The sequence below is a fragment of the Erinaceus europaeus genome, chromosome 9 (assembly GCF_950295315.1).
Source record: "Erinaceus europaeus chromosome 9, mEriEur2.1, whole genome shotgun sequence".
NCBI lineage: Eukaryota > Metazoa > Chordata > Mammalia > Eulipotyphla > Erinaceidae > Erinaceus > Erinaceus europaeus.
In genome coordinates, this window is record NC_080170.1 from 76,084,703 (window position 1) to 76,098,637 (window position 13,935).

General features: G+C 39.8%; 1 protein-coding gene across 2 annotated transcripts in view; it reads right to left on the reverse strand.

Annotated features, from left to right (window-relative positions):
• Positions 1 to 266: 266 nt before the first annotated feature.
• Positions 267 to 13,935, reverse strand: part of OSBPL11 (oxysterol binding protein like 11) — an 80,845-nt gene continuing 67,176 nt past the window's right edge. For both annotated transcript variants that reach the window (XM_060198214.1, XM_007537012.3), the window contains 4 exons: positions 10,813 to 10,999; positions 7,755 to 7,937; positions 3,269 to 3,422; positions 267 to 1,911 (listed from right to left, as the gene is read on the reverse strand). In XM_060198214.1, the coding sequence (XP_060054197.1) occupies positions 1,846 to 1,911; positions 3,269 to 3,422; positions 7,755 to 7,937; positions 10,813 to 10,999 (590 nt within the window). In that variant the 3' untranslated portion in view covers positions 267 to 1,845. The remainder of the gene's footprint in view (positions 1,912 to 3,268; positions 3,423 to 7,754; positions 7,938 to 10,812; positions 11,000 to 13,935) is intronic.

Here is a 13,935-nt window from a genome sequence, read left to right on the forward strand (position 1 = left end):
GTGCGTTTAACCCGCTGTGCTACCGACCTACTCCCTACTAAGCATAAATCTTAAAATATAAACATTTGTGGCCTGGAGGCAGCACAATGATAAGAGTACTGGGCTTAGAAGTATAAAGTCCTGAGTTTGATTTCTAGCAACTTAAGTGCCAGAGTCTGTCTGTCTCTCCCCCCCTACCCTAATATATATTACATCTTTCTCTCTTTATCTACCTATATATGTATATATATATTTCTATTTCTCTCCAGTCACAAAACAGACAGACATCATTGTTCTCTAGTTTTATTTTTTTCAATCTTCCCAACACATGAATTATAACTCATTTTGAGATTTTTTTTCAGTGCATATAACAGCAAAAATGAACAAAGGAAACCAACTATTTTCTTGTAATTTACAATTTGTTGAAAAAAATTTTTTTTTGCTGTTTTCATCCTATTAACTCCTTCAATAGAACATAGTTTATCAGTGCACAAAGTTTAAACTCCTAATGATGATACAGCTATCTGCAATGGCTGATGAATAACAGGTATGTTACATGCAATGATTGGAAGACCACATCAGAAGAAACAGAGTAAGGCACCACTCTTGGAAAATTAAGGTAGCTTGCAGTAACAAGTGTTGAGCACCATAACTAGGTGCTCAATAAATACTTGTTGAATGATGAAAGCCATAATTAGCACTATTCTTTTAATTGCCAGCAATTCTTCAACCTCAGTAAAATACCTATTCTAAAAAAGATTAGTACCTAAATACAACCTCCTGATCTATTTATTTTGTACTTTCTTCAGCATTTGAGTTTTCTTGAAAATAAAACCATACCTTATGTGTGTTCAGTCATGTATATAACTTCTGAATTACTAACAAATAAGAACAGTTGCTTTAAATTTTGAACAGTGCTAAGATAAAGCATACTTATCCAGAGGGATAGCATATAATACTGGATATCAACCTACATGTGAAAAAAAGTAAGGAAAAAGTAAGTTTTATTTTTTTTTAATATTTGCTGTGTACTTTAATGCCTCAGTTCTTGTGAAAGGCCAAAATTTCATCATGTTGACATGAACACATTAAAAAAATTGTCTCCCAAGAATAGTATTTAATAAAACTAGGTATTGAAAAATGTTCTGAAATTTTTCAAGTCAATGTTTTCAAGTATATTAAAATGCTTAGAAGAAAAGTCTCCATGGTTACAATTCTAATTTAATTTATAAATACATATTTTAAAAGAGTTCCAGCAGAGGTGGAAAATGGGTAAGTTCCTCAGACACAGGCACACAATCTTTTTGAAGAAGCAGAATGCCTTGTTACTACAACCTGGTTGAATTTTTAACACTGATTTCAGGCACAATGGCTGAATCCACTTCTGGGTCATCTTCCTCCTCTTGTTATGTTTTTAAGAGTAGTGAATACTTTAGTTACTGACAGAAAGCAAAGCACAAACTCTGAAAGAGACTTCACTTTTCACGATAAAGAAATCAAAATCATTGAGTTCTCACTGTTGTACACCCGCTGCCCCCATCAGAAATTGGGGATTTGAACTTAGCCTTAGGACCTGCAACTGGATAAGTGTTGCAACAACAGATAAGAGATTAATCATCTTAGAATTCAGGTAAACGGTCTTATGATGATATTGCTCACATCACATAAACATTTTGGTAAGACGTCCATTGCGCTTCTTCAACACTTTGGTCTTGCTGTAGTTCTACAGTGGCCTAACAGGTACATTCATGTTTACCTAGTTTTAGTCAGTGCAGTCAGGAAGCAGGTCACTCAGTGCAATGACTCCATTCTGGGAGGTTTAGGGCAAACAGAGAAGAAGTTCATTTAGTCAAGTGTTAGTGTGTGTCACTCTGCTGGTTGTGTTGTTGGAATTATCTTCCAAAGGGGTTTGTGGTAAACCCAGCCATCTCCCTGAAAGGGAAAAAAAATAAACTGAAGAGCCATTTTCAGAATTAGCAACCAAAACCAGAACTGATACCTTCACCAAAGTGGAATTCTAGCCTTACATTAAAAACAGAAGCTTTAGTGAAAGAAAAAATGTCACTGTGTTTAAAGACATTACATGGGCTTTAGAGATAGCATAATGTTTAGGGAAAAAGACTTTTATGCCTGAGGCTCCAAGAAACTAGGTTCAACCCCACACACCACCATAAATGAGAGCTGAGCAGTTCTCTGGTAAAGAAAGGGAAAAAAGGTGGTCTGGGAGGTGGCACAGTGGATAAGCATTAGAGTCTCAAGCATGAGTCCCCAAGTTCAATCCCTAGCAGTACATGTACCAGAATGATATTTGGTTCTTTCTCTCTCTCTCTCTTCGTTTCTCATGAATAAATAATTAAAATTTTTAAATATTTATTTACTTTCCCTTTTGTTGCCCTTGTTTTTTATTGTTGTTGTTATTGATGTAGTTGTTGTTAAATAGGACAGAGAGAAATGGAGAGAGGAGGGGAAGACAGAGGGGGAGAGAAAGATAGACACCTACAGACCTGCTTCACCACCTGTGAAGTGACTCCCCTGCATCCTCCGGGAGCCGGGGGTTTGAACCGGGATCCTTACTCCGGTCCTTAAACCACGTGCGCTTAAACCGCTGCGCTAGGGGCTGGGTGGTGGCACAACCAGTTGAGCACACATGCTACCATGTGCAAAGAGCCAGATTCAAACTCTCAGTCTCTACCTTCAGAGGTACAGCTTTCCTAGTGATGAAGAAGTGATACAGGTATCTTTCTCCCTCCCTACCTTCCCCTTCTCTCTTGACATCTCTGTTTCTATCCAACATTTTAAAAAATATTTATTTATTCCTTTTTGTTGCCCTTGTTGTTTTATTGTTGTAGTTATTATAGATGTCGTTATTGTTGGATAGGACAGAGAGAAATGGAGAGAGATGGGGAAGGTAGAAAGGGGGAGAGAAAGACAGACACCTACAGATTTGCTTCACCGCTTGGTGAAGCGACTCCCTTGCAGGTGGGGAGCTGTGGGCTCAAACTGGGATCCTTACGCTGGTCCTTGTGCTTTGCGCCACCTGCGCTTAACCCGCTGTGCTACCGCCAGACTCCCTTTATCCAACATTTTTTAATGGTCAACTTTAATCCATAGATATACTGTATCTGGATACTGGTAAGCCATTTTACTACAGCAAAATGTGAAAACTCATGAAAGTTCATGGCTAAGCAGGACTATTTTTAGACTAAAAGTTAGTGTAATTCAGCAAAGCATAGTAAGCTACATTTCTAAGTAGATAATGATTTTTAGTCTGAAAAGATCTAAGGCATACCTCTTTAATAAAATATTTGGTTTTCCAAGGTGTTCCTGTTTCTGTCCGATGCCTTTCTTCGGTCCTCTGGCGTTCTTCCAAAGTACGTTTATGCTCTGTGGCTTTATCAATTTCAGATTCTCTCAAAGAGTCTGTTACATTTTTCCACAATCGCCTCAAATCAGAAATACAGTCATTTTTTTTTCAAACATGACTTTAAAGATAAATAGAACTCATATCCCAAAATTAACACCTTGGCATTACTATGAAAATTATGAACCCAGGTGAAAAGACCCTCAAGACCCCAGGGATCTGCAAAACAATCTTCTTTTAAGATAAATCCTTAATGGGGGGGAAAAAGTCATGAAACAGGTTAGAGACATACCTAGTTAAGTACATACAATACTGTGTCAAATCCCTGTTAGCCACCTGAAGGGAAGAAGTTTCACAAGTGTTGGATCAGTGCTGCAGCTATCTCTCCTTCTCTCTGTCTCCCTCTCACTTTTTCCCTTATTTCAAAGAAAATGAACAAAATGGACACCAGGAATGGTGGAGTTGTGAAGACACTTAGCTCTAATGATAACCCTAGTGGCAAGTATAGAAGTCAATGCTGTTAAGAAGCCAGAGAGGTAGCTCAATAATAGAAGTCATGCCTAGCATATGTGATTTTTTGAGACCCACATTTAAGTAAGGTAGCCCAGGAAGTGGCATAGTAAATAAAGCACTGTTCTCTTAAGCATGTGTGTCATGTGTGTCAGTGTGATACTCTGCTTCACTCTCATTTACTTGCTCATTTTTTTTTTTAAAAAAAGGACAAAAACAGAACAGAAAAGATTTTTAAAAATTATTAGTTAGGGGGTTGGGTGGTAGTGCAGCAGGTTAAGCTTATATGGTGCAAAGAACAAGGACCAGCTTAAGATCCCAGTTTGGGTTGCTTCACAAGCGGTAAAGCAGGTCTGCAGGTATCTGTCTTTCTCTCCCTCTCTCTATTTTCCCCATCTCTCTCAATTTCTCTTTGTCCTATACCAACAACAACATCAATGGCAACAATAACGACAACAACAAGGGCAATAAAATGGGAAAAAGTAGCCTTTAGGAGCAGTGGATTTGTAGTGCAGGCACCAAGCACCAGCAATAACCCCAGAGGCAAAAATAATATTATTTAATAAAAGTGATGGAGGTGGTTGAGTGCATATATAATAGTGTGCAAGGAACCAAATTCAAGCCCTCTATCCCCATCTATTGGGGGGAAGCTGCATGAGCAATGAAACAATGCTGAAGGTATCTTTCTCTCTATTTTCCCAATTCCAATTTCATTCTGTCTCTATCCAAAATAAGCAAGTAAGAATAAAGAAAGCTACCATTTTATCTTTTGGGTTTTTAAAAATATTTATTTATTCCCTTTTGTTGCTTTTTTTTTTTTGTATTGTTGTGGTTATTGATGTCGTTGTTGTTAGATAGGACAGAGAGAAATGGAGAAAGGAGGGGAAGACACAGAGGGGGAGAGAAAGATAGACACCTGCAGACCTGCTTTAATGCCTGTGAAGTGACTCCCCTGCAGGTGGGGAGCTAGGGGCTTGAACCAGGATCCTTAGGCCAGTCCTTGTGCTTTGTGCCACATGCATTTAACCCACTGCGCTACTGCCCGACTCCCCATTTTATCTTTTGATCCAGTCTGAGTTTTTGTTTAATGGGCATTCCTTTACACATATAGATATAAATTGTTTAGTCCTATTTGTGTGATATTAAAGATGTTTAATCTTTTCTGTGTTTCCTTCTTGTTTTATAGATATATAAATTTTTCAATTCATGCCTGCATAATCCCACTGCTCCCAAAGGACTGTTTTGTTTTGTTTTGTTTTGTTTTGTTTTAGGTAAAGAGTAAGAGCACTATAAGGAGAGAAAAGACAGGACTAAATCCACTATTCCAGAAACTTCCCCTTTGCATGGTGCAGTCCGGAGCTCAAACCTAGGTCACTGAGCATGGGAAGGTGTGTATTTGACCAGGTGAGCTACTTCCTACTCTATTTTTTAATATGTGCATACACACAACACAACACAACATAATACAACACATAAACACACACATCCAAAGCACTGCTCAGCTGTGGCTTACAGTGCTACTAGGGATAGAACCTAGACGTCTGGACCCTTAGGCATGTAAACCCTGTACTCTTAATACATTGAGCTATCTACTCAGCATCCTCTATTCTTTTTTTTTTTTTTTTTTTTTGCCACCAGGGTTATCACTGGGGCTCACGAATCCACTGCTCCTTGAGGCCATCCCCCCCCCTTTTTTTGCCCATGTTGTTGTTGTTATTGTTGTTGTTGGATGGGACAGAGAGAAATTGAGAGAGGAGGTGAGGCAGAGGGGGAGAGAAAGATAGACACTTGCAGACCTGCTTCACTGCTTGAGAGGTGACAGCCTGCAGGTGGGGAGCTGGGGCTAAAACCAGGATCCTTAGCTAGTCCTCTGTGTGCTTAGCCTGCTGTGCTACTGCCGGACCACGCCCCCCATTTTTTTTAGACTGACACAGTAATACCTTCACATGTATACATTTTAAGTATTACAAAAGGACATTGTGTGAAAAATTTCTTTCCTACCCTAGATTCTAGTACATTTCATCAAAAGCAACCACTATAGACATATTTTGGAGGTCATACATTAATACTTAGTAAATTATATATATATTAATATTTATTAATTTATCATGTTTATTAATAGTAATAATAAACTTGCTTCATTTATTTTTTAAAAGTTACTGAGTTTTCTTAATATCTTTTAAAAAATTGATTGATTGAATGATTAGGGGGGGAAAGTGTGATAGAGAGTGGTCCAGGAGGTGGCACAGTGGATTAAACACTGGACTCTCAAGCATGAGATTTTTGAGTTCTATCCCCAGCAACGATATACCAGAGTGATGCTCTGGTTCTCATTCTCATTCTCTCTCTCTCTCATCTCATTCAATAAGTAAATGAGATCTTCAAAAGAAAGAGAGAGTAAGACAGACACCTGAAGAACTGCTTAACTGTTCTTGAAGCTTTCTCCTCTGCAGGTGGCAATTAGGGGCTTGAACCTGGGCCCTTGTACATTGTAACACGTGCTCTCAACACAATGCGCCACTGCCGGGCTTCCCTTCTAAGGATTTATTTCATATGTGATAATGGAGAGTTCCACATAAAAAAGAAAAAGAGACATGCACAGGTTCAGTGTAGTACTGAGGACCATGCAGTCTTGAAATCTACTCAAGTGTGCTATTTTTCTTGGGTCCTATCTCACTTATGTTAAAGCCATAGAGCATTTATCATCAAAACACCCTCCAGGAAGGTTGTACCAGTTTATCGTCTAACTAGAAACATGAAAACCAGTATTTGCTCATTTTTTTCTTACACAAAAGATATTATTTGAAAACCAATTTATCTTATTGTTTAATTATTATTTATTTATTGTACTAATTTTTTCAATATTTATTTACTTCCCCTTTTATTTCTCTTGTTTTTCATAGTTGTTGTAGTTATTGTTGTTGTTATTGATGTCGTCATTGTTAGGACAGAGAGAAATGGAGACAGGAGGGGAAGACAGAGAGAGAAAGAGAAAGACACCTGCTTCACCACCTGTGAAGTGACTCCCCTGCAGGTGGGGAGCTGAGGGCTCCAACCAGGATTCTTGTCAGTCCTTGCACTTTGCACCACGTGTGCTTAATCTGCTGTGGTTGTGGTTATTATTGTTATTGCTGTTACTGATGTCGTTGTTGTTGGGTAGGACAGAGAGAAATGGAGAGAGGAGGGGAATACAGAAAGCAGGAGAGAAAGAACCTTGGGCCAGTCGTTATGCTTTGTGCCATGTGAGCTTAACCCGCTGCGCTAACGCCTGACCCCCTTCCCCCATTTTTGTGAGATACCGCTTTGTCTTTTTTTTTTTAATAGGTTTTTTTCTTTTACTAACCTCATCTTTTAAAAAAAATTTTATATTTATTTATTTTTCCCTTTTGTAGCCCTTGTTGTTGTAGTTATTATTGTTATTATTAATGTCATCGTTGTTAGATAGGACAAAGAGAAATGGAGAGAGGAGGGGAAGACAGAGAGTGGGAGAGAAAGACAGACACCTGCAAACCTGCTTCAACGCCTGTGAAGGGACTCCCCTGCAGGTGGGAAGCCAGGGGCTCGAACCAGGATCCTTACACCGGTCCTTGCGTTTCGCACCATGTGCACTTAACCTGCTGCACTACCACCTGACTCCCAATAACCTCATCTTTTTAAAATATTCCCCTGCAGGTGGGGAGCCGGGAGCTGGAACCGGGATCCTTACGCAGGTCCTTGAGCTTTGTGCCAAGTGTGCTTAACCCACTGCGCTACCGCCTGACTCCCTTCTTTTTGTCTTTTAACCTGTTTTCTGGTAACAATTAGTTAAGAGCATTCAGGATGGGGATAATAGTCACTTCACAGCTAAGTGTTGTAAGATCCAGGACTATTAATTCATCCCTGGATGGATGTGAAGAAGACATACCTGGATTCAAATGGATCCTGCTTCTCCAATGGTCTTACTCTTTTCTTCGTCACTGCCAATTTAGTCAAGTCCACATACTTTGTCTCTCCATTACTATAGGTAAATTCAAGAACACTGTTCCATTCCCCTTGCACTCTACATACCACACTGTTGGAGGTATTATGCTTCACTTCACCTGTAACCCTAGAAACAGGTAGGGGGACAATTTTCATAAATGATAAGAATGTATCACTTAAGATTTTGATAGCCTAGAATATAATCTGTCAATACTTTTTAAATTAGTTATACAGGGCAGGGTGGTACCACACCCAGTTAAGCACATAGTACTATTCACAAGGACTGTGTAAGGCATGAGGTTTTAGCCTTGGCTCCCCACCTGCAGGGAGGATGTTTCACCCTTCCCTCTCTATATCCTCTTCCACTCTCAATTTCTCTCTGTCCTATCAAATAAAATAGAGATTAAAAAAGAAGGAAAGGAAGGAAGGAAGGAAGGAAGGAAGGAAGGAAGGAAGAAAGAAAGAAAGAAAGAAAGAAAGAAAGAAAGAAAGAAAGAAGAAAGGAACCACAGAATGTGAGCTCAGATCAAGAGGGATGCAGAGGTCACATAGGCTCCTAAGCTGATTATGGGCCCCAGATCACATTAAAATCGATGGGGCTTACAGTCAACAATATTTATAGCCCTTCCCCATAATAGGGAGCTACTCTCTTCCCTGATCCAGTTTTCTGGTTGTTTTTCCAACCATGACATCATCTCCCCAGACAATAACATGGATCAACCAGCATATCAGATTTCAGGCTCAGGGGAAAAAAAAGAAAACAAACAAACAAAAAGCCAGTATAGCCACAGGAGCTTTGGAATATAACTAAAATATGCCTACTAGCTATCTACAAAATGGAGGACACCCCCCCAACTCTTCATCTGCACTATTCCAGCCTTTAGGTACATGATTGGTCAACAATTTATTTGGCTTTGTATGTTAACTCTCTTTTCAACCACCAGGTTCCAGATGGTAGCATGATTCCACCAATGTGCCTTGGAGCTCCGCTTCCCCAAACCCTTTCCCCACTAGGGAAAGAGAGACACAGGTTATGAGTATGGATCGACCTGTCAACGCCCATGTTCAGCGGGGAAGCAATTACAGAAGCCAGACCTTCCATCCTCTGCATCCCACAATGACCTTGGGTTCATATTCCCAGAGGGTTAAAGAATAGGAAAGCTATCAGGGGAGGGGATGGGATAGAGTTCTGGTGGTGGGAATTGTGTGAAGTTGTACCCCTCTTATCCTATGCTTTAGTCAATGTTTCCTTTTTATAAATAAATAACTTTAAAATATATATAAAAGAAAATAAATACACAAGGACCCTTGTTCAAGCCCCTGTTCCCCACCTGCAGGAAGGAAAACTTCATGAGTGGTGAAACAGGGTTACATGTGTCTCTCCCTCTCTACCTTTCTCTCTCCTCTCAATTTCTCTCTGTCTCTATACAATAATAAATATATGTATTTTTAAAGTACGGTGTATATCACTTCCAGATAGTGTACTGTTCACCCAGTAGCATACCTGATAAAGAGCATATGTTACAATGTTTAAGGAACTGGGTTCAAGCCCTAGGTCCCTACCAGTAGTTGGGGAAGCTGAAACTTCTCAAGAGGCAGCAGTGCTTCAGGTCTCCGTTCTTCCCTCCCTACCCCCTGCCTCTTTCAATTTCTATCTCTGTCCTAAATAAATAAACATCCAGTTGAGGTGCATTCCATGAAACTGGTTGGTATTCTTCAAAAATGTCAATATCGTAAGTGGTAAATACTGAGGATACATCACAGACTAAAGGGACATAATAAAATGTAACGTACATATCCTAAGTCAGAAGAAATTACAAAGCAATTAATTGGTAGAAACTGAATAGACTGTACATCAGGTAAGAGTATCTATATCAATATCAAATTTCCTGAAGTTCACAACTGGTCTATGATTAAATGAATTTCCTTGTTCTTAGAAAATTCAGACTAAAACATTATTTATTTAAAAAAAAAAAAAAAAACCTTTTTGAGGGCTGGGCATAATGCACCAGGTTAAGTGCACACCACAAAGCACAAGGATCCGGGTTCAAACTCCTGGCCCCCACCCGCAGTGGAGTCACTTTTCAAACAAGCAGTAAACCAGTTCTGCAGGAGTCTATCTTTCTCTCCCCCTCTGTCTTCCCCTCCTCTCTCCATTTCTCTCTGTCCTATCCAACAACACAATAACAACAACAAAAAACAACAGCAAAATGGGAAAAATGTCCACCAGCAGTGGATTCGTAGTGCAGGCACTGAGCCCCAACAATAACCCTGGAGGCAAAAAAAAAAAAATTAAGTAGGGAGCAGGGGCTTGAACCCAAGTCCTTGTGCTTGGTAATATGTGGGCTTAACTGTGTGCGCCAATGCCTGCCCAAATACTTTGATTAATGAGAAAATAAGAAAATCTGAATATCACTTTAGCACAAGCAATGCCAGTGATCAAACTCAAGGCACCATTTTTGCGGGTACAAGGCTTTATCCATTGTGCTACCTCTCAGGCTGATAACATTAAAAAATATGTATTTTATCTTAAGCCAGGTCTGCAGGAGTCTTTCTCTCCCCCTCTTTCTTACCCTTCTCTCTCAATTTCTCTCTGTCCTATCCAACAACAACAAAAACAACTAGCAAAATGGGAAAAATGTCCACCAGGATCAGTGGATTTGTAGTGCAGGCACTACACTATGAAGACCAGAGAACTGCTCAACTCTGGCCTGTGGTAGTGCTGAGGATTGAACCTGGGACCTCATAGACTCAGGCATGAAAATCTCTTTTGTGATTTCTCCAACTGGATAACATATCTTGGTTAGCTACTTATTAAAGAAAGTTTAAGAAGAAAGTTCACTCATAATTATCAGAAGTCCTTGAATGATAAAACATATCAAAGAAAAATTTCATGTGAATAAGAACCCACTCATACTGTACACAAAACAAAAAAAATAAGAACTTATTAATAGAATATCAAACTGATAGAACAAAGTAAGGTAACATCAAACTGTTCTTACCGGTGCAGTTTGCCACCATAAAATGGCTTAGTATGAAAAGTGATGCTGGCTGAATACCCAGTTTTTGCACAGTTGACACTCACTTTGCCACCTAGTTCTACCCAAGGTACAGTTAAAATTGACCGAGCATATGCAGAAGGCAAAGAAAATGTATATTCTTCTCCGTGTTCCAACAGACTGAGGATACCTAAAATGTGAAAACATTAAGATGGTTAATATATATTTTAAAAATATATATTTTAAAAATATTTTATTTATCAAAGAGACACAGAGAAAAGCTACAGAGAAAGAGAAACCAGAGTACTGTTCAGCTTTGGGTTCTGATGCTAGAGATTTAACCTGGACTCAGAGCCCTAGGCATGAAAATCTTTTATATAACCACTATGCTGTCACTCCAGCCCTGGCTAGTTTATTTTTTAAAAAACAGAAGCTAAAAACTTCAAGGCTGAGAGATGACATAACAGTTATTCAAAGACTTTCATGCCTGAGGCTCTGAGGTCTCAGGTTTAATCCCCCGTGGCAGCATGAGATAGAGCTGAGCAATGCCCTGATTAAAAAAAAATTTTTTTTCCACATTATGTTTTATACTGTTTAATAAGTAAGCACCATAATTTTGTTTGCTTTTCATTTATTTATCTATTTATTTTTAATTTTATTATCTTTATTTATTTATTGGATAGAGAAAACCAGAAATTGAGAGGGAAGGGAATGATAGAGAGGGAGAGAGACAGAGAGACACCTGCAGCACTACTTCACCACTTGCAAAGCACTCTTCTGCATGTTGGGACTGGGGCTCAAACCAGGGTCCTTGCACAATGTAACATGTACACTCAAAAAAGTGCACCACTACTCTGACCCCCTTTTCATTTATTTTTAGATTAAATTGATTTCATACTTTCTGGTGATAGGAAAAAAAAAAGGTTATATAAGGTATATCCACTATGACCTTATTATCCCTTTGGAGTCCCAGGGACATGAAAAGTGTGTGGGGTGGAGGGAAAGTTCTCTTTAAGGTTAGAAAAGTGGCTCGGGAGTTGGGCGGTAGCGCTGTGGGTTAAGTGCACGTGGTGCAAAGCGCAAAGACTGGCATAAGGATCCCGGTTGGAGTCCCCGTTCCCCACCTCCAGGGGAGTCACTTCACAGACAGTGAAGCAGGTCTGCAGGTGTCTATCTTTTTCTCCCCGTCTTCCCTTTCTCTCTCCATTTCTTTCTATCTTATCCAACAACGACATCAACAATAATAACTACAACAACAATAAAAACAAGAGCAACAAAAAGGAAATAAATATTTTTAAAAAATTTTTTAAAAAGTGGCTCAACAGAAGAGTGCAAGCCTTGTACATGGGTGAGTGGGGCCTGGGTGGGAATCTCAGCACCCCATAAAAACAAAGGAGACAAAAAACAACAGAACATCATAAAAGGTGGTCTCTGTCTCTCTGTTTCCTCCCCCCACACGTTTTTTTTTTTTTTTAAGATTTTTTTTTTTTTTTTATTAATGAGAAAGATAGGAGGTGAGAAAGAACCAGACATCACTCTGGTACATGTGCTACCGGGGATCAAACTCAGGACCTCAAGCTCGAGAGTCCAATGCTTTATCCATTGGGCCACCTCCAGACCACTCCCCCTCACCCCCCTACACACACACACACACACACACACACACACACACACACACACAATCAATTCAAATGAGAGCTTCCCTTCTCAGTTTCTCTGTCCTAGCCAATAAAAAGTGGGAAAAATGCCTGCCAGGAGCAGTTGATTCATAGTGTTGCCACCAAACCCCAGCAATAATCATGGAGGGAAAATTAAAAAAGAAAGAAAATAAAAGGAAAAAAAATACCAAAAAGCAACAATAAATCAGGATGAGACACTTAATAGGAAATAGTTTGGGCTATATTTATACATAATGGGAGTTATCAGAATATATATAGATAACAAACCTGGGTATCTTTATATGTGTGTGTACACTTATCCATGGATTTAACCCTTACACCAATCGTGTTCTTTTTTTATTTTTTATATTTATTTTCCCTTTTGTTGCCCTTGTTGTTTTTCACTGCTGTTGTAGTTATTATTGTTGTTGATGCCGTCATTGTTGGATAGGACAGAGAGAAAAGGAGAGAGGAGGGAAAGACAGAGAGGGGGAGAGAAAGACACCTACAAACCTGCTTCACCGCCTGTGAAAAGACTCTCCTGCAGGTGGGGAGCTGGAGGCTTGAACCGAGATCCTTAGGCTGGTCCTTGCACTTTGCACCATGTGTGCTTAACCTGCTGCGCTACCACCTGACTCCCACCAATCGTGTCCTTAAGCTTACTAGTAATTGGGGGTGGGGCATGAGGGGGGAGTAATACACATAACCTTTCATAAACTATCCATAAACTGGGGCAGAGTATATACCTGAAAGCAGAAGTACACTAGCATTTGCAGTGAGTACCCCCCAACACTTCATCTCCACTATTCCAACCTTTGGGTCCACGATTGTTCAACAATTTGTTTGGCTTTGTATGTTAACTCTCTTTTCAGCCACCAGGTTCCAGATGCCATCAGGATGCCGGCCAGGCTTCCCTGGACTGAAGACCCCACCAATGTGTCCTGGAGCTCCACGTCCCCAGAGACCCACCCTAATAGGGAAAGAGAGAGGCAGACTGGGAGTATGGATCAACCAGTCAATGCCCATGTTCAGCGGGGAAGCAATTACAGAAGCCAGACCTTCCACCTTCTGCAACCCACATTGACCCTGGGTCCATGCTCCCAGAGGGATAGAGAATGGGAAAGCTATCAGGGGAGGGAGTGGGATATATGGAGATTGGGTGGTGGGAATTGTGTGGCGTTGTACCCCTCCTACCCTATGGTTTTGTTAATTTATCCTTTCTTAAATAAAAAAAAGTTTTTAAAATATATTTATATTTTTTAAATATTTATTTATTTATTCCCTTTTGTTGCCCTTGTTGTAGTTATTGTTATTGTCACTGATGCTGTTGTTTTTGGATAGGACAGAGATAAATGGAGACAGGAGGGGAAGACAGAGAGGGGGAGAGAAAGATAGACACCTGCAGACCTGCTTCACCGCTTGTGAAGTGACTCCCCTACAGGTGGGGAGCAGAGGCTCGAATTGGGAT